General features: G+C 34.8%; 1 protein-coding gene across 7 annotated transcripts in view; it reads right to left on the reverse strand.

Moving 5' to 3' along the window:
• Positions 1-23,570, reverse strand: part of SNTG1 (syntrophin gamma 1) — an 867,628-nt gene that overhangs the window by 307,361 nt on the left and 536,697 nt on the right. For 4 of the 7 annotated variants that reach the window (XR_011421293.1, XM_023648630.2, XM_070221558.1 and 1 more), the window contains 2 exons: positions 18,672-18,725; positions 10,773-10,907 (listed from right to left, as the gene is read on the reverse strand). Coding sequence is in view for 6 of the 7 variants with exons in the window: in XM_023648630.2 (XP_023504398.2) it covers positions 10,773-10,907; positions 18,672-18,698 (162 nt within the window). In the remaining variant the exon portion in view is untranslated. Of the gene's footprint in view, positions 1-10,772; positions 10,908-16,819; positions 17,050-18,671; positions 18,726-23,570 lie in introns of all 7 variants that reach the window. The other 3 variants (XM_023648636.2, XM_070221561.1, XM_070221560.1) reach the window with 2 other exon arrangements.

A 23,570-nucleotide genomic window follows, 5' to 3' on the forward strand; every position in this document is an offset into this window, starting at 1 on the left:
TCCCTTAGATGGGACAGGATTGCTAGAGCCAGCTGGAATTGGGTATTTCCCTTCTTCCAGCTCAGTTATGCTCTGAAAATATGTCAAGAAGGTTAGGATATGGTGTACTAGTTTTCCCTGATGGCAAGCCTTGTTAAGAAGAACAGAGTGCTCTGGTGTCTTTCAAAATGATTCCTTTTCCCCTCCCTCTTCTGGAAGCCCTATGTGATTTTTCCAATGTATTTTATGTGACAACCTGGTCAAGCTCCTGGACCACTGAATATTATGGAGGCCCTCCTATGACTGGATCCCCCTGGAGGTTTTAACTCTCAGACTTGTCCACACTGAGCCCCAGCAATTCCTCAATTATAGTTCAGGTTTTCCTGCGCCAGGTCTGATTTCTGCAGCAGTTTTCACTGGTGAGTCTGCTCTGGTTAGCAGCAACTCTCTGGATTCAACTGCCTGTCTCTCCAATCTTACGGGCAGTGGTCTGGCCTGTGCCTTTGCCTCTCTTATAGATCCAAGAAGAGTTGATAATTTTTCTGTCTATTTACCTTTTTTCTTATTGTTAGGACAGAGTGACAGCTTCCAAACTCCTTATATATGGAACCAGAAACTGGCAGTCCTTAATTTATTTATTTTCAAAGAAAAAGAAATAGATATCCATTTTCTGAATACATCAAAATTCATTTATCAGTTCACTGCTTGGTTTGGCTATGTATATTCCTGTACAAGCCTTTTTGGGTACATTTATTTTCACTACTCTTGGGTAACTCCAAAGGAGTAGGATCCTTGAGGTCGGAGCAGGTTTGGGTTTAACTTCATAAGAAACTGCAAATAGTTTCCAAGCACTTGCTCACTTAGTACTCTAATGCCTGAGATTTCCAAGTGAACCCCATCTTTGTGAACAGCCTTTTTAAAAGCCATGATCAGGAGTGTAAAGTTGTGCATAATGTGATTTTAATCTGATCTTCATTTCCTTGATGACTGATGAATTAGAACATCTTTTCAGGCACTTCTTAGCCATTTCCTTATCTTATTTGCTGAAGTCTTTTCAAATCTTTTGCTCAGTTTTTATTTTAATTGGATGGTTTGCACCTTTTTTCGATTTGTGAGAGCCTTTTATATATTCTGAACACAAGTCCTATGTCAGATATGGTGACTATTTTCTCTTACTGTGTGGCTTGCCTTTTCATTTTGTTAAAGGGGTTTTTCAAAGATGAAAGATTTTTAATTTTGATGAAGTTCACTTTAAGAATTTTCTTTTTAGTTTATTAGTAATGTTTTGTCCTAAGAAATCTTTGTCTACCCCTAGCACAAAACTGTTTTCCTATTTTTTCTAGAATATTATTTGTTTTAGTTTAACATTTTATTTTATTATTTTTTAATTTTATTGCAGTAACATTGGATTATAACGTTAAGTAGCTTTCAGATGTACATCGTAATATATTTTGAATTCTGTGTAGATTACATCATGTTCACCACCCAAAAACTAATTATAATCCATCACCTCATATATGAGCCTAATCACCCCTTTTGCCCTCCCCCCTACCACCTTCCCCTATGATAGCCACCAATTCAATCTCCGTTGCCATGTGTTTGTCATTGTTTTTATCTTCTACTTATGAGTGAGATCATAAGGTATTTGACTTTATCCCTCTGACTTATTTCACTTAGCATAATACCCTCAAGGTCCATCCATGTCTTCACAAATGGCCGGATTTCATCATTTCTTATAGCTGAGTAGTATTCCATTGTGTATATATACCACATCTTCTTTATCCATTTGTTCCTTGATGGGCACCTAGGTTGCTTCCAAGTCTTGGCTATTGTGAATAATGCTGCAGTGAACATAGGGGCGCATGTATCTTTATGCATTTGTGTTTTCAAGTTCTTTGGATAAATACTCAACAGTGGGATAGCTGGATCATATGGTAGATCTATTCTTAATTTTCTGAGGCTACTCCATACTACTTTCCATAGCGGCTGCTCCAGTTTGCACTCCCACCAGCAGTGTATGAGGGTTCCCTTCTCTCCACATCCTCTCCAACACTTGTTATTTCCTGTCTTGTTAATTATAGCCATTCTGACCGAGGTGAGGTGATATCTCATTGTAGTTTTGATTTGCATTTTCCCTAATAGCTAATGATGTTGAGCATCTTTTCATATGCCTGTTGACCATCTGAATATCTTCTTTGGAGACATCTCTGTTCAGATCTTTTGCCAATTTTTAAATTGGGTTGTTGTCTTTTTTTATTGTTGAGCTGTATGAGTTCTTTGTATCCTCTGGATATTAACCCCTTATCTGATATATAGTTTGCAAATATCTTCTCCCAATTGTTAGGTTGTCTTTTCATTTTGTTGATGGTTTCCTTTGCTGTGCAGAAGCTTTTTAGTTTGATGTAGTCCCATTTGTTCATTTTTTCTTTTGTTTGACTTGCCAAGTCAGACATGGTACTTGAAAATATGCTGTTCAGACCGATGTCAAAGAGCATACCACCTATGTTTTCTTCTAGAAGTCTCATGGTTTCGGGTCTTACATTCAAGTCTTTAATCCATTTTGAGTTGACTTTTGTGCATGGTGTAAGGTAATGGTCTACTTTCATTCTTTTGCATGTGGCTGTTCAGCTTTCCCAACACCATTTTTTGAAAAGACTTTCCTTTCTCCATTGTGTGCTCTTGGCTCCTTTGTTGAATATTAGCTGTCCATAATTGTGTGGGTTTATTTCTGGGCTCTCGATTCTGTTCCATTGATCTGTGTGTCTGTTTTTGTGCCAGAATCATGCTGTTTTGGTTACTATGGCTTTGTAGTATATTTTGAAATCAGGAAGTGTGATACCTCCAGCTTTGTTCTTTTTTTCCAGGAATCCTTTGGCTATTCAGTCTTTTGTTCCATATGAATATTAGGAGTTTTTGTTCTATTTCTGTGGAAAATGTTGTTGGAACTTTGATAGAGATCGCTTTGAATCTATAGATTGCTTTAGGAAGTATGGACATTTTAACGATGTTAATACTTCCAACCCAAGAGCATAGAATATCTTTCCATTTCTTTGTGTCTTCCTTGATTTCTTTCAATAATGTTTTATAGTTTTTGGTGTACAGATCTTTCACCACTTTGGTTAAGTGTATTCCTAGGTATTTTATTCTTTTTGTTTCAATTGTAAATGAGATTGTCTTCTTAATTTCTCTTTCTGCTACTTCATTGTTAGTGTATAGAAATGCAACTGATTTTTGTATGTTGATTTTGTATCCTGTGACTTGACTGTATCCATTTATTATTTCTAAAAGTTTTTGAGTGTATTCTTTAGGGTTTTCGATATATAAAATCATATAATCTGCAAAGAGCGACAGTTTCACTTCTTCTTTTCCAATATGGATCCCTTTTATTTCTTTTTCTTGCCAGATTGCTCTGGCTGGGACTTCCAATACTACGTTAAACAAGAGTGGTGACAGTGGACATCCTTGTCTGGTTCCAGTTCTTAGAGGGATAACTTTCAGTTTTTCTCCATTGAGAATGATATTTGCTGTGGGTTTGTCATATATGGCCTTTCTTTTATTGAGGTATTTTCCTTCTATGCGCATTCTATTTAGAGTTTTTATCATAAATGGATGCTTTATCTTGTCAAATGCTTTCTCTGCATCTATTGAGATGATCAAGTGATTTTTAGTCTTTATTTTTTTAATGTTTTATATCATGTTGATAGATTTGCAGATGTTGAATAGTCTCTGCATCCCTGGAGTGAAACCCACTTGATCATGATGTAAGATCTTTTTAATGTATTGTTGTATTTGATTTGCTAGTATCTTGTTGAGGATTTTTGCATTGATGTTCATCAGTGATATTGGCCTGCAATTTTCTTTTTTTCTGTTTCCCTTGTCTGGTTTTGCTATCAGGATGATGTTGGCTTCGTAGAATGAGTTAGGAGGCTTTCCCTCCTCTTTAATTTTTAGAGAGAGTTTGAGAAGGATAGGTATTAAATCTTCTTTGAATTTTTGGTAGAATTCACCAGGGTAGGCATCTGGTCTTGGACTTTTATTTTTTTGGAGGTTTTTCTTTGCTGTTTCAATCTCCTTACTGGTAATTGGTCTATTCAAATTCTGTACTTCTTCTTGGTCCAGTTTAGGAAGATTGTATCTTTCTAAAAATTTATCCATTTCTTCTAGATTAAGTAATTTGTTGGCATATAGCTTTTCATGGTATTCTCTTATTATCTTTTGTATTTCTGAGGTGTCCTTTGTAATTTCTCCTCATAAGATCAATCTCAAAATATTTGTGATTCATGTGAGGGAGGGGTCAGATATAATTTTTCTTTTCTGTACATTTATTGAGTTATTCTAACACTATCTATTAAAAATATTTTTATTTTTCTTTGAACCTATTTTGTACCATTGTCAAAAAACAATTGATCAGACATTAGAACAGATTGGGGAGTAAGCATCAGGAATCCTTCCCACCTGGACAACAATTATACTGATAGAATATGTCCAATGCAATTATTTCAAATTATATAGTCTAAGAATTGCGACTTTCAGGGGAAGGCTTGGACAGTAAATCATGGTTAATTTCAGTTCTTAGAACAGTAGTAACTTCCCATCCTCTACCAGTATCCCAGTGTTAGGCAGCTGTGTTCCTCTTCCTGGAGCATCTTGCATGTGAGCAGCTTGCCTGGAAACAGAGTGAACAGTAAGGATCCTCTATGCCAAATATTGGGGATCTAAGTTGTGATTATTGATTTCTACTTCCAATTCCAGACGTGCACAGACAGGGGCAAGCTGCTGTTGCTGCTATCCCCACTGGCTGAAGCGGCTTCCAGGAGATTTAAAGAGCCAAATCTTTCCCTCTCTTTATTTCCCCCTTTTTCCTCGTTAACAGACCAGATATTTAAAAGCTAATATATTCAAAAGAAATTAGACGTATGGGGAAATTTAGAAAGTAATAGTGCATACTCAGGTAACACACAGGCTCAGGAAAGACCTGGGAAGACATCACGTTGACAATTTAGGCTGTCAGAGGCAGCCTTCAATTAAAGTCAAAGAAATGAGCAAACAAAAGGAGCAAAGCCCGGGGGAGGAGAAGAATTTGATTTTCAGAGCTACCACATTATAAGTCAGATGTCCAGCTTTTGACAAAAAAAATCACAGGGTACACATACAAACAGGAAAGTATGGCCCATTCAAAGGCAGGCATTCTTCTCAAGTACACATGGACATTTTTCAGTATAGATCATATGTTAGGACACAAATGAAGTCTCAATAGATTTACAAAGGTAGGTATCAGATAAAGTATCTTTTATGACCACAACAGGATGAAGTTTGAAATCAGCAACGGGAGGAAAAGTGGAAATTCGCCATTTGTGGAAATTAAATAATATATTCTTAAGCAACTAATGGGTAAAAGAAGAAATCACAGGAAAAACAGGAAATAATTAAAGATGAAGAGAAACCAAAGTACAATACACCAAAACAAATGGAATGCAAGGAAAGTAATGCTAAGATGGTAATTTTTAGCTACGAAAGTTTACATTAAAAAAGATTTGAGGGCTTGCCTCCTGGCTGAGTGGGTATGCTCCCATACTCTGCTTTGGCAGCCCAGGGTTTCGCCGGTTTAGATCCTGGGCATGGACATGGCACTGCTCATCAAACCATGCTGAAGCAGCATCCTACATAGCACAACCAGAGGCACTCACAACTAGAATATACAACTATGTTCTGGGAGGCTTTGGGAAGAAGAAGAAATTAAAAAAAAAAAAAGATTGGCAACAGATGTTAGCTCAGGTGCCAATCTTTCAAAGTAAAAAGTTAAAAAAACAAAGATCTGAAACCAACAACCTAACTTTACCACTTAAGGAAATACAAAAAGTAAAACAAACTAAACTCAAAGCAAGCAGAAGGAAGGAAATAATAACGATTAAAACAGAGATGCATAAAATAGAGAATAGAAAAACAATAGAGAAAATTAATGTAGTCAAAAGTTAGTTCTTTGAAAAGATTTCAGAAATGACAAATGCTTACCTAGATTGGCAAAGTGAAAAAGAATACTCGTTACTAAAATCGAAAGTAAAAGTGAGACCATTACTACCGACTTTATAAAAATAAAAAGAATTTTAGGAGAGTACTAAGAACATATGAATGCCAAGAAATTGGATAGCTCATATGAAATGGACAAATTCCTAGAAACTCAAAACATACCAAGACTGAATCATGAAGAAATAAAAACTGTGAATAGACTTAACACTAGTAAAGATATTGAAGCAGTAAGCAAAATCCTCCCAAGAAAGAAGAGTCCTGAACCTGATAGCTTCACTGGGGATTTCTACCAAACATTTAAAGAAGAATTAATACAAATTCTTCTCAAGCTCTTCCAAAAGTTGAAAAGGACAATAACTTCCTAACTCATCCTTTGACGCCAACATTACTTTCATGCCAAAATCAAAAAAGTCTACTACAAAAACAGAAAACTACAGACCAATATCCCATATGAACACTGATGCAAAAAATCCTCCACAAAATAATAGCAAATTGAATTCAGCAGCATATGAAAAGGGTTACACATCATGACAAAGTAGGATTTATTCCTGGAATGCAAGGATGATCCAAATATGAAACTCAATCAATATAATACACCACATTAACAGGATGAAGGAAAACACACACACACAATCATCTCAGCTGAAGAAAAAGCATTTGACAAATTCAACACCATTTCAACCTTCTATGAACTAAGAATAGAAGGAAACTATCTCAATGTAAAAAAGACCATATAAGAAAAACTGAAAACTAAGATTATACTCAAAGGAAAGAAATAAACTTTATTCTCTAACATCAGGAAGAAGGCAGGAACTCCTGCTTTAACCACTTCTATTAAACATGGTACTAGCCAGATACATTAGGCAAGCAAAAGAAATAAAATGTATCTAAATTGGAAAGGAAGAAGCAAATTTATCTATGTTCACAAATGACATAGTCTTATGTGTAGAAAACCTAAAGATTCTATAAATTAAAAAAAAAGCTGTTAGAACAAAAAAAGAATTCAGTAAAATATCAGGATACAAAGTGAACACAAGAATCACTTGCATTTCTATACATTAACAATGAACTCTATGAAAAGAAAGTTAAGAAAACAATTCTATTTACAATAGCATCAAAAAGAATAACATACTTAGGAATCAATTAACGAAGGAAGTGAAAAACATACACGCTAAAACTACAAAACATTGCTAAAAGAAATTCAAGACATAAATATGTGAAAAAACATCCCATGTTCATGGATTAGGAGGCTTAATATTGTTAAGATGTCAATACTACCCAAAGTGAACTATAGATTGATTACTATCCCCATCAAAATCTCAGTGTCTTTTTTTACAGAAATAGAAAAATCCATCCTAAAACCTATATGGAATCTCAAGGAATTCCAGTTAGTGAAAATATTTTTAAAAGAACAAAGCTGGATGCCAGACACTTCCTGATTTCAAAATTTACCGAAAAGCTACAGTTATCAAAGCAGTGTGGTAGTGGCATAAAGACAGATATATAGACCAGTGGAGCAGAATAGAGAACCCAGAAGTAAACCCTCGCATATGTGGTCCAATGACTTTTGACAAGGGTGCCAAGACACAAACAGTGTCAGGAAAAATGAATATCCACCGGAAAAAGAATGAAGTTGGACCCTTATCAAACAACATATGCAAAAATTAACTTAAAATGACATACACGTAAGAGCTAAAACCAGAAACTCTTAGAAGAAAACAGCGGAAAACATTCATGACATTGGATTTTGCAGTGATTTCTTAGATATAACACCAAAGGTACAACCAACAAAAGAAAATTAGACAAACAGAGCTTCTTCAAAATTGAAAACTTTCGTGCATCAAAAGAAACTAGTAACAGAGTAAAAAGCAACCCACAGGTTGGGAGAAAATATTTGCAAATAACATATCTGATAAGGGATTAAACAACAAAGTAGCATAGAATTACCATTTCATCCAGCAATTTCATTTCTGCAAATATACAAAAAAGAATAGAAAACAGTAACTCAGATATTTGTATTCCAATATCTACAGCAGCCTTATTTATAAGGGCCAAAAGGTGGAAACAAACCAAATGTTCACTTTTGGGTGGATGGATAAACAAAATAAACAAAATGTAGTATATACATGAATGGAATATTATTTAGTCATAAAGGAATGGAATTGTGATACATGCCAGACACAAAAGGACAAGTATTATATGATTCTACTTATACAAGTTATGTAGAATAATCAATATCTAGAAACAGAAAGTAGAACAGTGGTTACCAGGGGCTGAGGGGAGGTAGGCATGGAGTTCTTCTTTAATGGGTACATGGTTTCAGTATGGGATGATGAAAATTCTGGAGATGGATAGTGGTGATAGCTGCACAACAATGTGAATGTACTCAATGACACTGAACCATTAAAAATGGTTAAAATGGTAAATTTTATGTTGTATACAGTTGACCACAATAAAAGAAAAGCAATTGACCACATAAGTGTGGGTCTATTTCTGAAATCTTTACATTGGTCCATTGATTCATGTTTCTGTACTTATGACAATATCACATTGTGTTTACTATTATAATCTTATAGTAAGTTCTGAAATTAGGAAGTATAAAGACTCCATTTTTATTCTCCTTATTCAAGATTGTTTTAGATATACTAAATCCTTTGTACTTCCACATAAATTTTAAAATCAACTTGTCAATATCTATTAAAAAATTTGCAGTTTTGATTGATACTGAGTATTTGGGAAGATGTGAACACATCAATATTTAGTCTTTAGTTCATGATCATGTTACATTTTTCCATTTACTTGTTGATTTATTTTCACTTGCTTCATCACAGTTTTGTAGTTTTCAAGGGAGAAGCTTTGTATATATTTTGTTAAATTTATTCCTAAGTGTATTACCTTTTTGATGTGTTGTGAATTGCATTTTTATTTTGTTTGTTGGAAAGTATAGAAAATAAGTTAACTTTGGACATCATCCTCATTTCTAGCAACCTTGCCAAATTTGTATGTTATTCTATTTTTTTTAATATTTCTTAGGGTTTTCTATGTACACTATCAAGACATTGACAAATAAAGATGTTTTACCTCTTCCTTTGCAATTGTTATGCCATTTATTTCCATTTTCTGACTTCCTGTACCACCAAAAGAATATGAAGTAGAAGTGAAGCATGTGACGGTCCTTGACTTGTTTTCAATCTCAGAGAGTATGTTCAATGTTAACTATAATTTTAGTGAGAAGTGTTCATTAGATGCATATCAGATTAAGGAACCTCCATTGTATTCATCCTTTGCTGAAAGTGTTTCTTATAAATGAGTGTTGAATTTTGTCAAAAGCTTCTTTGAATTTGTTGACATTTTCATAAGATATTTCTCCTTATTATCTGAGTTTTCCCCAGAATTCTGTTCAAAAGAGAAATTAGATCTATGTGTATTAGCTATTTTGACTGCAAAATTTAAAATCAATAATATTATTTCAGCATTAAAATACTGAATTTTCCAAGTTACAATATTTTACTGATTTAAGACCTGTGTGATATATTCCTTGCAAAGAGTTATATGAATCTTATCTCTTCACTGAAAAGGAAAGAAAGAAAAAGAAGAAAGAAAAATGAAAGAAAGAAAAAGAAAGAAAAGAGAAATTGGCCACTATTCTTTTATTAACTGAAAGGAAGAAAGGTCAAGCCCATGGGAACAATTTAATCAGTCTTGACAGCCAGACCCATGATTCAGAATGATTTAAATGGCCTGTGACAAAAGAGTAGCTAAGTCTGCAAAATGTCCATTATCTTTAGTTAGCAAGGGCCTATTGATTTAGGACCTGTGTGACTCGGATATGAAGTTAGGGAGAAGTGAGGTGGACACTCCAGTTCAGCATTATTCACAACCAACAAAACACTCCAAGGTAAGTCTGTTAATAAATTACAAATTAAATTTTCATGCTAAATAGCTACAGATGTCTGAGGAATTAGGGAGCTGATTGTTTGCTGCTTGCTGTGATTTTTTTCTGAGATCACATATGACAACACTGTTATGATGATGTCTTTAATGTTATTATACAATGAACGATAAACTCTAAAACTTGTTCTGTTTTATGATACAATTGTTTAGTTGAATATAATCTGTTTCACCTGGGGATGTCTTCCCCAGCTGTACTTAAGTGCTGGTAAGTAGACCAATGTGTTTGAGTGATAATTTATGGCTCTGTCTGAGACTGGATTAGCAGTAGGGTAATATGGCAACCAGGTGGAGCATTAGATAGAACTTGCTATAAAACTTAGGCCTAATTTTATCAAGGAGGGCCACAGAATTATTCATGCACAATCCCCTGGAGAAAAGCATTGATAGTGAGTTCAGTGACTGCTACCTAAAGCCTCATATTTCCCAGATGCCAAGAGTTGAGCTCCATCTTCACACCACTTCCAAGAGTTCAATGCGATACAAGACAAGACCATGGCAGTGAAACTGCCATGAACTGGTCTTAGTCTTCTGTGTGAAAAGGTGGAATGTACTGCCTCATTATCAGAAAACACAAGTGTCACTGTAGTCACATAGTGACAACTAGGAGTCAATGAGACGCCAACCTGAATGTGTGGCTGTGGACCCAGCTCTGGGTACTTATACAAGGACATTGCTTACTTGATAATATAAACAAAAATTATATGCAGGTCGATTGACTAGATTCTGAAAGTAAAAGAAAAATATATTAAGAATTTTCTGTGAATAAATATTTTTATTAGCAAAAAACTTCAATAGAAGGAAAAGCTACTTACACCAGAATAGAAAGGCTCACCAGACACACATATCACATCCTGTTCCTGGATCATCAGAATATCTCTGGCTAGGTGCAGCCGGACTTTGAAAGGTTCCTGATTACCATCCTGCAGCAAACAAATCCCTGTCTTTGTCTTCAGATTTAAAAAAAAGAAAGAGCCAACAGAGAAAAAAATTATATTTAGTTTATAGATTATAATTTTATGGCCTATTTATAGCAAATCATAATGAATAACATTTGAGAGCTAGAGAAAATGCTTTCTGATGAGTCTGAAATTTAATGCTTACTGTGGGTTCAGAGAAAAGGATAACCATTTCATGTAAAGTAGATTTCAGTTAATGGAGATTATGTCTGAAAATCCACACAAAGAACTGGAGGGTAAGGAGTATAGTTTATATACTACATTTGAAAAATAATAAAAGTTTTGCTCAATACTTGTAATCTAAATCTAAAATTTTTTATAATACCTTTATTTAGGTACAATTCACATTCTATACAATTCAACTCTTTAAAGCGCACAATTCAATGTTATTTTAGTATATTCAAAGTTTTCAGCCATCACTACAATCAGTTTTAGAACATTTTCCTCACTCCCAAAAGAAACCTAATACCCCTATCTCTCCATCCCTCTCCCCAGCCCTAGGCAACCACTAATCTACTTTCTGTCTCTGTCATAGAGTTTTAAATATGAAAACATATCTACTTAAAATCTTCTCTAACCTCCACCTCATGGTTCTGAGTCGCCAACATGTCCACACACACATTTTGTACAGATGGGGTAACAAGGATAAGGAAGTGAAGTGAACTGCCTAAATTAGCATAGTTAATTAAAAACAGAGGCTAAGACCCAAGATTTTGATTCCCAATCACTGTTTTTGCTTGACACATTTTTGGACATTGTGAAAACAGCGTGTGAAGATTTCTGAACTACACAGCCATAAACCAGTGTTTTGCTATTATTGAAGAAGCCCGTGAATCTTATCACTCCTAAAACGTGTCAGTATTAGACTATTCACTCAGGTAAATAGAAATATTCTGGCTAGCAAGTGCTCTTAATGTTCCCATTTGTCAGAGATGCAAAAGGCAATTCCTTTGAGATAGAATACAATCTCTGGCTATTATCCTGTACCAAAAAATCAACAGGAACAATGAACACTTTGGAAATTGCATTTTCTTTTAACAACTAGGGAGCCATTCTTAATTTGGATAAAGGGATAAGTACATAGAAATATATATATTTATCCTTAGTATTTAACGAACACAAAATCCCAGGCAAACAATGCCAGGTTTTCTCTTGGAATATACACTTCCATGTGTATTGCTAGGAATTTATTTCTTTAAAGGAATGTGCCACAATGTTGATGAGGATATACTTTGATACTGCAGCCTCCTAAGATCATTCTTTCTGTAAACTGCTTTATCCCATGTGCTAAGACATATCATTATACACTCTATCACATATGATCTTATGTTAATCTTTAGTAACTATTTTGTAAGAGTTATGATATCTTTTAAAGAAAAACAAACTTTTTAAAAAGCAAGGACGGCATTTTCCCTTCTATGGGATTGGGGCACAGCTAGTGCTAACTAAATTGTGTCAACTAATCTATTCTAGAGCATAAATCAAGTGGTTATGTCTAGAGGACAAAAATATTTCAGCAAAGCAAATTATATTATTTTTAATATAGAACATAATTTTCTACATTTTTCACATGGAAAAGTCTCTCATGCTTACAACGTGCTCTTGGCTGGGAGACAGCTTTGGGACTGTCTGAGGTGGCACAGGGAAGGGAGGGATATAAAATAATAGCAAAACCAAGTGAATATAATTGAGCACATTTACCAATTTTTCAATGTACAGTACATTCTGGGCCAATTTTTTCCCAGAAGTGTAACGGAATAGCTGGCAATCACAAATAATGCTCTATCACAACTTGGGGATGAAAAAGGGGCTTTTCCCTGAAAGCCCATAAATGCATTATTATTACTCATCAAAGAGATATAAAAGATCATCCAGGGAAAGTCTGGGGAACTAAAACTCAGTTATGAGGCTTCTCTTAGCACATTTCTGATGTGGCTCATTCACTCAAATAATTTGTAAAATGTCCCCGAATTATTAGATAGATGTCTGGAAAACAGAATACAGACTTTGAGCTCACAGCTGGGTCCTGAGAGGATAAGAGTTAAAGAAAATAAAGAATGGGCAGCATTTTGTTAGAATGAAATATATATATATATATATAGACACCAATAAATAAGTGTTTGGAGAAAACAGCAAATAGAGAGCTAAGGAAGCTAAGAACAAATTCAAGTTAAAATATATTTCCAAGTGTTCTAGATGTTACATATAGTCTTTTATTAAAATTCAGCTTCTGTACATGGAAATAAACTTAAAATCCCATATATACATCTATTTCAAAAATATTATATAACACTATCAGAGAGTCAGACATGAATTAGATAATAGTCTCTGACCTTAGAGTATTCCTACTTAAAAAAATATATGTATAAATAAGATGCAATATGCTATCTGATTATCTGATATGGGAACAAGATCGAGAGAGGAATTAAATATTCATGAGGGTAGAGGGTATTACAGGAGTCTTTGTAGTAAGAAAAATGTCTGGTTCATTTTGGAAAAATAAACTGAAGTAACAATAATTAGAGGAGACAGAAGTTGTTTTATTCAAAAGTGGGAAAATGAGTAGATATGGAAACATGAGAATGTGTAGTTCATGTGATGCAAGAAGAAGACAGAAACCTGAAAATACATCCTTAAGGCTGAGCCTCTGTGATTCAGCAGAAGTCACAGGGGAGCAAATGCCAGAAGAGGGGGAGGTGTGTCAAGCACTTTGTATGATGTGCCAGGAGTTTGAAGGTGTTACAGATGCCCTAGAGAAATTTGAATAGTGAAATAATATATTTAGATTTGTGTTTTATAAATATATTTCTTATAGTGGAGTAGAAGAAGGATAGCAATTGGGAAAGTTAAAACATAGTTATTGTTGACAGAAGCATAGACCTTGAACAGGAAATGTTGGGGACAGGTAACAATTGAATTAAATTCGAAGCTGTTATAGTAGATCAAGGAAGATGGATAAAATCCCTTTCAGGGCTCTTTCCTGATTCAGAGCAGCATTACTGGACCATTTGCCATGATATTTATTGTATGCTTACTGCAAAAGTCTGGGTGCATAGTGTTTAGAGTGCAGGCTTGGAGTCAGACACTTATCTCAGGTCCCCCAAAATATTTCCCCAAATAAATAAAGGAACAGCATGGGCAGAGGATGTGTTTTCAGCATAAAAAGGGTAGGAACATGCAGTCAGGGCCTCAGGCAAGGCCGATTTGTATTGCTGGTCCTTCTGTCTTTCTACACTATTAGTATCATTGCTACGGAAATGTTGCCACGTATTTCATTTATATGTAGTTTAATAACCGCTTATATAGAGCTTACTGTGTGTCCAGAAATATTAATTCATTTGACTCTCCTAACAACCCAGCACAACTGCTCTCATAGATTGGACAGGAGCAGAGGAGCAGAGATGAGTGGAAGTGAGGATTTGAACCCAGGCTGCTGGCTCCAGACTCTGCACTCTTAACTCCTTGCCCTGGTTTCCCTCCTGCAGAGATTGAGGGATGCCTCCCCATGTTGTTCTGTATACAATGACATGGCTATCAGCCTCTTTCAGCAGGTAGCATTTTGGTCATCAAGAATCTCGTAAGGGAGTGCAAAGAGTTCCGAGAAGGACATCAACTTGAACCAGCTGTTTTTCACGTTATCAGAGCAATGACCACTGAAGGGAAAAAAAGTGAGTAAGAGACCACTCTGGGCCTGGCAGGTGATTTTTCCCACCAAAGCCATGCTACTAAGGGAGCATAGGACAGTGTCTAATATGGGGACAGCCTTGGTCTACACACCCTTGCCCCCATGGATTGCTTTAGGGATACAACTGGGAAACAGGACCGTGAGAGCAGCTGCTAGTACAGCACAACTATCTGTGGACCCAGATTGTTTACAAATAAAAAAATCACCTAAATAATTATTGGCCCCATAATTATTGGCCACACAGTTTAGTATAAACCTAGGATATGTATTTGTCTTATTTTTATCAACATAACAATCATTTGTCTTCAACCTTTTTTGACTGTGTACATTGCATGTGTGTAAAGAAATGTATGTGCTACATATAATGTACAAATATGTAAATTATGAAACATACATAAAATTTAAAAATTTTTAAAGTTATGATTCATAAAAATTTATATAAACTCAAATGTTGTTTTCCTGTGCCTGATGGATGATCCTTTATTACAGGTGGATTTTACTATTTGCTTAGAGGAATATTAAAAGACAGCACCTCTTAATCACTTAAAAGGCAATACTTTTAAAAATCTTGTTTTCTGTAAACCGATGAAATGTTTTTATAAATTTGCATAGATTTACTGTTTGTTTTAAAACCCAAGCCTCACATTTAAATTTACTGAGAATTTATGCTCAGCTTAAACCTAGTACCTAATTTGGAACCGTAAAAAGTAGACCCTCATCCATTTTCTACTTAAAAGTTAAGGCCTCTTTAATTTGGGTTCTCGTTTTTCAAAGAACACAAAATGTGTTTGCATGAAACATTAAAATCTGTGTTCCTTTAATCTTGAATTGTAGAATTTGCAATACCAGTTGTAAGAAACTACAAACTACAAGAAACTAGGCAGAGACAATAATATGAACTGCAAACACTCTTACAGGGATCCCTGGTATTTCTAGATCTTGGTTGACAAATATTATTCAGTTTGTTCTGTAAAGCTATAGTTTTAAGTGACATGTAATTTCTTATACTGTACCATATTGCAGCAGTGGTGCACTAAGCCCCATTTCATGCAGGGTCCTTCAAATTGCAGCTTCTCCTTTATCCTTCCCTTCTGAGATCACTTCTAATCCTGGCCTTTTCCTTAGCTAAATTACAGCCATGTTTCAAGTACTCATACAAGACTCGTTTCTTCTCGCAGCCTTTGGAGACCACTCCACCCAAAGATGAGTCTTTATTTTTCTGAACTCAGCACTTTCATTAAATAAATATATTCACCTAACAATTGATCAGTATTGTATTTTAGCATCATATGTAGTGACTTCAATAATATTTAGTCCTATATCACACTATTTAACTTCATCTTATACATTATTATTTCAAGAAGGTCTTAATAAGTTATTATGGTTTTTATTCTTAAGGGTTATTAATATGCAGAATCTATTACAGTATTTTACTTATAGTAGGATTTCTTTCAATATCTCTTGATTGAATCATAGCAACAGATTAAATTTTATTATAAAAGATGCTAAATTTAATTATATATGTGCATGAATTGTTAAATTATTAAATATATGTTACAGATAAATATGTACTTTCATACTCAACACAAAGATGTGGATCTTATTTTAAGAAATGTAGATGTGAAAATGAAATATGGGAAAAACCCAGACTAAAGATAGCATATTGGCTTATTGGAACACATAGTCATTTTGATGACACTTTTAAAAGCAGAGAATCAGTAATTATGCCTAACTATACACATACTTTTTCTTCTAAATTGTAGATTTTGTGTCTGTCCCAATTGTATTCTCTATCTTCATTTTTGTTTCATGTCAAACTTTTAAATCCCAATTCCTTAAACGAATTGTAACATTTCCTTTTTAAGAGGAAAATTTTCTTAAACATTCAATAAACTTTTCTTTATAAAGAATCTGTATTAGATAACTAAGATGTTTTAAATAAAACTTATCTGGGCATACTCCTATTCCTTTACAAATAAGAGAGTTCCTGGCATCCACATGGTAATATTCTAGATGTCTGAGGGACATGGATGTCAGAATTTCATTTTTAATGGCTTATTAGCAATCAAGAGAAGACAAGTTTTATTAAATATATCTTTGACTAAGATATAATTTCCAGCAATGTAGTATTTTAGAAAGAGGCTCAAACTTAGACCCAAGAGCTCCAAGCTACACATTATAGTTTTGTTTTTAACTAATTAATTAAATGGCACTCAACATTTCATAAAACTTCTCAGTCCTCATCTGCGAAGTGACAGAGTTAAGCTAAATTACGTTTATGGTTCCTGACCACTTAAATGTTCTAAGATTGTAATTTTCAGGCAAACTCATTGTGGTCCATCTTCAGGGTGATTTGATCATCTTCATGGCATTCTGTAGTTCTGTATTCCTCCAAACCAGGCAGTATGTGGAACATGAGCACTGTTGATGAGCAGTTCTGAGACAGTCCTACACCATGGTGGGGACAGTAGAAAATGGTAGAGATTCTCAAATGGCTCATTGCAAGAGAACAAATCCTACCACTACAGAAGCAAGGGTAAGATGATCACAACAGTATTACCATTGTGAAATAATTCTTTGGAACCTTAAATAGAATTTGATATATATTCCAAATCAATAAATCAAAACAATTTTGTTTTAAAAAAGGCCTGAGAAATCGATCTTATGTCAGCCTCTGAAGTCCAAGGTAAATCATTTGCTAAGATAGCATTTGGCTGCTATACAGTCCTTCCACATGAATCTCATATGTGTTTCATTTGTCTCATTGACACAAATATCCATTCAGTTTCAAGGAGCTTTATTACCCAAAACATAAGATAACACTTTGATAGAAATAGTAGATTCACTACAGTCAAAATTAAGAATACCATACTATATATTGTATTTAAAACTAGAAATGACACAGAATTAAAGGATATTTAAGCTTCTAAAACATTAATTCACTTTTTTTTTAAAAAAGTATGAAGTTATAGGTGCTGAGTTAAAAAGATGAATAAGCTGTACCCTCTAACCTTATTATATTCATATTCAGCACATGAGAGAGATTTGTAAATAAGTAGCAATAATGTAATTTGAAAAGTGCTAGCATAGAGATATGTATAAAGTATTATCATACTTAAATATTTGAAAACAAAGAGAAGCATAAGTATTGAAAATATGAAAGCAATTTGTTAATTTTCTGAAAGATCTTACTTATATTCTTAGGATTCTTTGAACAAACTGTGACAAATTTTCTTTAAGAACAATATTTTTGCAAGAAATTTAACACATCATTTCATTAAAAGAGTAACCTTTACAAATATTAATACTGAAGTTTTTGTTTGTTTTTAACTCTATCACAGGTAATCCAGTTATGGTTTTTTTTCTTGGATTATTTACAAACAATAAAAAATATTTTAAACCTTCTAAGCCAATATGAAATATTTTAACCTATAAAGTTTGCATTTTGAGTGAAAATGCTTTGACTGTTGCACGTTTAGTAAAAAAAGATGATCTTTCTTCCTAATAGAGAATAGTTACATTCTCCAGGGTCCCAAATCCATGCCCTCTTGACTGCACACTTGAAAGGCCTTTAATATCCTCGAAAGAGCAATGTATCACTTTAACTCGTACCAAAATGTGATGATAGCTCTACAGAGAAGCTGAATTGCCATGAATTAACACTTAAATAATGTTGAAATACTAAAATAATATTGGAATCATAAAATCATAGGATTCTAGTGCTGAAAGAAACCTTAGCTGTCTTCTAATTTATAACCATTTATGTGAAAATGATTACTTCTAACACTCTTACCACCTGAAAATATACAGAGCATAGTTTATGGAGAAAGACAATTCAATAAAATCAAATTAGCTCCAGTCTTCTTAGAGAAAGAGTGAAAATCCAAGTCTTCCTCCGGCGCTCTTTGGCTTTCTAGTCTTACAGAAACAGATCGTACTCTGGGAATGAAATGGACCTCACAACCATCCCTCCGCCAAAAGCAGCATTCCACTTATATAAAGGTGGGCCAAGTTTTTATTGCTTGTAACCTGTTTTCCTTATTCAGAAAGCAGAAACCCATTTAACCTACCTCCTCACAGGCAGTCCTGAAATCCATGTGCTATGGCACAGCAAAGGATGTCGTCTGAAAAGACAGAGAAACGATAAGCCATCAAGCACAGCATCCAGTGTAAAAGAGGAGAACACTAATAAAGTGGAAGAAATTATGAAGCAGATCCTTGTGGGCAAACTGTGTTTACTGCCACCTGTCAGGAACAAGAACTCTCAGGATATAGTAAAGAGAGAAGAAGAAGGAGAGGAAAAAAGTCTTAAACCCAGCTTTTGCAAAGTATAAACGTAATGCCACCATTCACTGTGATTGAGAATGTGCATTCCCATGCACCTCTCCTCTTCACTAAGCATTCAGACCTACCTAGAGTATGACTAACCTCCTCCCTCAAGCGTTAGCTCATTCCCAAAATTCATTTTGAAACCTGAGTTTGCAACTGGGAAAGAAACTTCAAAAGGAGTAATTAAAATTTCCTTTCATGTTGTTATCTCTTGAAAAAATGTTGACTAATCTTTCTCTTTTTAATTAAAAAGCTACATGCATAAATAATTCTCTCTGAAACTTAAAATTTTATTCACAAACAATAAGATGTAAGGAAGCAAGCTATTTATCAGAGTGAATAATGTTAGGATAAATCAATGTATGAACTATCTTACATAATTTCATCTAGTGGTCACTATCCTAAATGGTGGGCATAGACTTAAATGCATATAAATGCAAATAAGGTTTTTCACTTTTAATGCTTTTAGACAGTTTTGTTTTAATTATATGATAAACAATAAAACTGAGTTGTCATAGAAAATTTTCACCCTAAACTATAAAAAAAACTGCAGAGCCAAAACATAATGATTTAGGTAATTGAGACTTCAAAGTAAAATGTATAGTGAATTCCAAAATAGAAGATTTTGTACCCCTCAAAATCACTCCTCTTCTCAACCTTTGGAACTGTAAACTATCTTATCCTTCTTTGTCATTTTCTGTTGTATGAGATTGATGAACACTTGATCAATGAAGTGTGGGAGGAAGAGAGTGAGAGCTTCATCTGTGCTGTCACTGGATTATTACCATTGCCTTGAAAGAAAAGAGATTGAGCATTTTCAATATTAACTGAACATGCCACGAAATGTTTGGTTTTTTTTCAAATATTGGTGCTGAGCTAACACTTGTTGCCAGTCTTTTCTTTTTCTTCTTCCCAAAGGCCCCCGGTACATAATTGTATATCTTTCTGGTTGTGCTATGTGGGACGCTGCCTCAGCATGGCTTGATGAGTGGTGCCGTGTCTGCACCCAGGATCTGAACTGGCGAAACCCTGGGTTGCAAAGCAGAGTGTGTGAAATGAACCACTCAGTCATGGGGCCGGCCCCCACATAATGTATTGAATACTTTTCCTAAATAAGCCTTGTGGCTTGTGAACCTCTTTTATTTTATTGGAATGCATAGGAGGCTTATTTCAGTAAAGTTAGGTAGAGGCTTATTTCAGTAAAGTTAGGTAACCACAAATCATTAACAAGTACAAGAAGAATCTGATGATAGAAATTACTTATTTTGCACCCATGAGAAATTTGTCATTAGTTTAACAATTATTTTTCAAAATTCCTCTTAAAGTTTGCTTTTGAAGAAACTATAAATATCTACTTATCTTCAATTCTGACATGAAGTTATTCCTTTACTGTAAAAGTAGGAGAATTTCAGTATTTATTGAATACATAGAAACCCTGAATCTCTAGAATCAATTTCCTGCTTATAAATGCAGCCAGGAAAATAGACTTGAGGATATTTAACCACTTGGCTAAATTTAATTTCATTTTAATTTCTTATGCAGATTTTAATTTTAGTGAATACATTTTTAAGATATTATTTCTTAATAATATGACAGATTTGAGTACAGGTTGTATCTATGCCTTCTACCATTTTTACCATGTCTTTCTCTTCTTAATTTCCCATCATCTTTCATCAAAATATTAGGTAACGATATCAAGTGTATATTCAGAAAAAGAATTAGTATGGGATTAAAAACAATTTAATTACTAGGTAGCATAATAAATTTCATAGCTATAGTAGAACTATTTTCAGTGATTATAAATTTAAAAACGAGTAAAAGTTGTTCAAGTTTTATTTTTAAAATCTTCTGAGACCTTTTTTTGTATAAAGTTTTATGTTAGAACAGTTTTAGGTTTACAGAAATATTGCGAAAATAGTACAGAGAGTTCCATATACCCCAGTTCCTTTTTCCCTCTATTATTAACGTCTTAAATTAGTATGACGCATTTGTTAAAATTAACAAACCAATATTGGTATTACAAAGTCCATATTTGAAACAAATTTCCTTAGCTTTTTCCTAATAGGCTTTTTCTATACCAGGATCCCGTCCAGGACGCCATATTATATTTAATCATCATGTCTCCTTAGGCTCCTCTTGACTGTGACTGTTTCTCAGGCTTTCCTTTTTTTTAATGACTTTGACAGTTTTGAAGAGTACTGGTCAGTAATTTGTACAATGTTCTTCCATTGGGATTACCCTGATGTTTTTCTCATGATTGTACTGGGGTTATGGGTTTTGAGGAGAAAGATCACACAGACAAGTGCCATTTCACCCCCTCATATCAGAGGTATGCACCATCAACATGCCTTATCACTGTGGAGGCTGACCTTGGTCACCAGGCTGACACGGTGTTTGTCAGGTTTCTTCCTTGGTAAGTTACTCCTTTTTTCCCTCCCTTCACACTTTGCTCTTTGGAGAGATGTCACTATGCTCAGCTCACACTTACAGAGTGGCGAATTATTCTTCTCTTCCTTGAGGATGGATTGTCTACATGATTTATTTGGAATTACTCTGCATAGGATATATGCCTGTTCTTCCCTATTTACTTACTTATTCAATCATTTATTTAGGCCCTGTCAGCTGACAGAGCAAGGAAATGTGTGTATGATAACTCATGTAGTAAGGCTGCACCACAGTTATATTTATCCAGTCAAAATTACACTAAACCTTCACTATTTCCTCCGGTGAAAGCAAACAGACAATGCTATCTGATCCCATTAGCCTATTCCCATGTGTATAAAACCAGCAAATGTTGTCAGAAGTAAGTTAGCCATATTTAGGGGAAAAAAGGCTTTTTATAAACCAAATATATCAGGAATAATGTATTTGAGTTAGTAAAAGATAAAAATAGTTTTAAAAAATAAAACACTGCTGTAAAGGAATATATTGTAGGTAAACACTATCTTTTGAGGGAAGGTTATATTGATAATTTTTAGTTCTTTATAGATGCAATAAATGTGTCAAGCCTGAAAATAACTACAAGCTACCATATGTAGACACTTGTGGGAGATTGAATGTATGGCCCAGATTCTCCACCTTTCCTGACATCTACTCCCATACCATAGATTTATCATGGAAAGGAATGCTTTCTCCATGCACTGACTTTGGCCTTGACCATGTAAATTGCTCCTGCCAATGATGAAGTGACTATATGCTAGTTTCTTTAACAGCTTCCCATGTTCCCACATGATCTCTTGCTGTTCTGCCATTGCATGAGAAGAGCCTCCTCAAGAAGCTACTGCCCACTTGACCCGGCCCCAGAACAACATACATGGAGCAAAACTTCCCTAAATGGACCACAGAACACAGGGTGAAGTGTGGGAAGCATTCCCCCAATCTAGCTGCCATTGTATTGTGACAAGGTCTGGCAATGGAAGGAGATTCATGCAAGGCACTTCTCCAGGGAACATAATTCTTTAAGCAGAATCCTTTTTCCTCCTTTCTAAAGCCTATTACTGATTAACGTATTCCCTCTGTCCTGGAAGCCTTGTAAAAACAGGCAGAACTAGCAATAAACGTATCTCAAAGAACAAACAGCAGCCCCCAAGGATGAGGGGGTCTATATTCCGTTAATTATATACTCGCTGTCCTCCTAACTCCTTTGAAGACCCTGAAACTATGTAACCTCTTCCTAAACAATCGATATGTATGCTGTACATCTGGTATGTAGATAACCACCTTTGATTATTACCTTTAGTCACGCACTGCCCCTCATCTATTGTTCCCATGATGACAATAGTTAGACCACCTAGTGTGATTTTTTCCTATATAAGTGTACCCTGTCCCCGAAATAAATTGGACTTGCTTGCAACTGCATCGAGTCTCACGTCTAGCACTTACACTTTCGCCGACACCGTCTCTCCCGCGGGCACCTGGACTCTGCAGAGGCTGGACCCCGGCAGTGAAGTAGAGCCACCCTCACATCCCTGCCTCAACAGAGTTGCCACAACCAACCTGCAAACTGTGGAGTAAAATCAAGGCTTAGTATTTGTAATGGTTAGCTTTATGTGTCAACTTGACTATGATATAGTCCCCAGTTATTCAATCAGAAACATAATCTAGATGTGGCTGTGAAAGAAGTTTGTAGATGTGGTTAATATCTACAATCAACTTACTTTAAGTATTGGAGATTATTCTCGAAAATGTGAGTCAGCCTCATCGAATCAGTTAAAGAACTTAGAAGAAAACACTGAGGTTTCTTGGAAGAAGAAATTCTGCCTGAAGTCTGCAACATCAATTTCTGTCTGAGAATTTCAAGGCTGCTGGGCTGACATAAAGATTTCAGAATTGCCAGCTCCCTCAATTACATGAGCCAAGTCCTTAAAATAAATCTCTCTTCCTCTCTCTCTCTTTATATATATATGTATCTGTATGTTTGTGCGTGGGTCCATATGCATACATATAATGCATGTATGTATATATGTGTATATGTTTGTATGTATATATACATGAATTATATGTAATATATATACATTATGTGTAATATATACAAACTGGTCTGTTTCTCTGTAGAATCCTAACTGATATAGATTTTGATACCAAAAGTGGTTGTAGAGAAGTAGAATCTTAAAGAAGAATTTTCTGAATTGGTTCTGGGG

The sequence above is a fragment of the Equus caballus genome, chromosome 9 (genome assembly GCF_041296265.1).
Source record: "Equus caballus isolate H_3958 breed thoroughbred chromosome 9, TB-T2T, whole genome shotgun sequence".
Taxonomy (NCBI): Eukaryota; Metazoa; Chordata; class Mammalia; order Perissodactyla; family Equidae; genus Equus; species Equus caballus.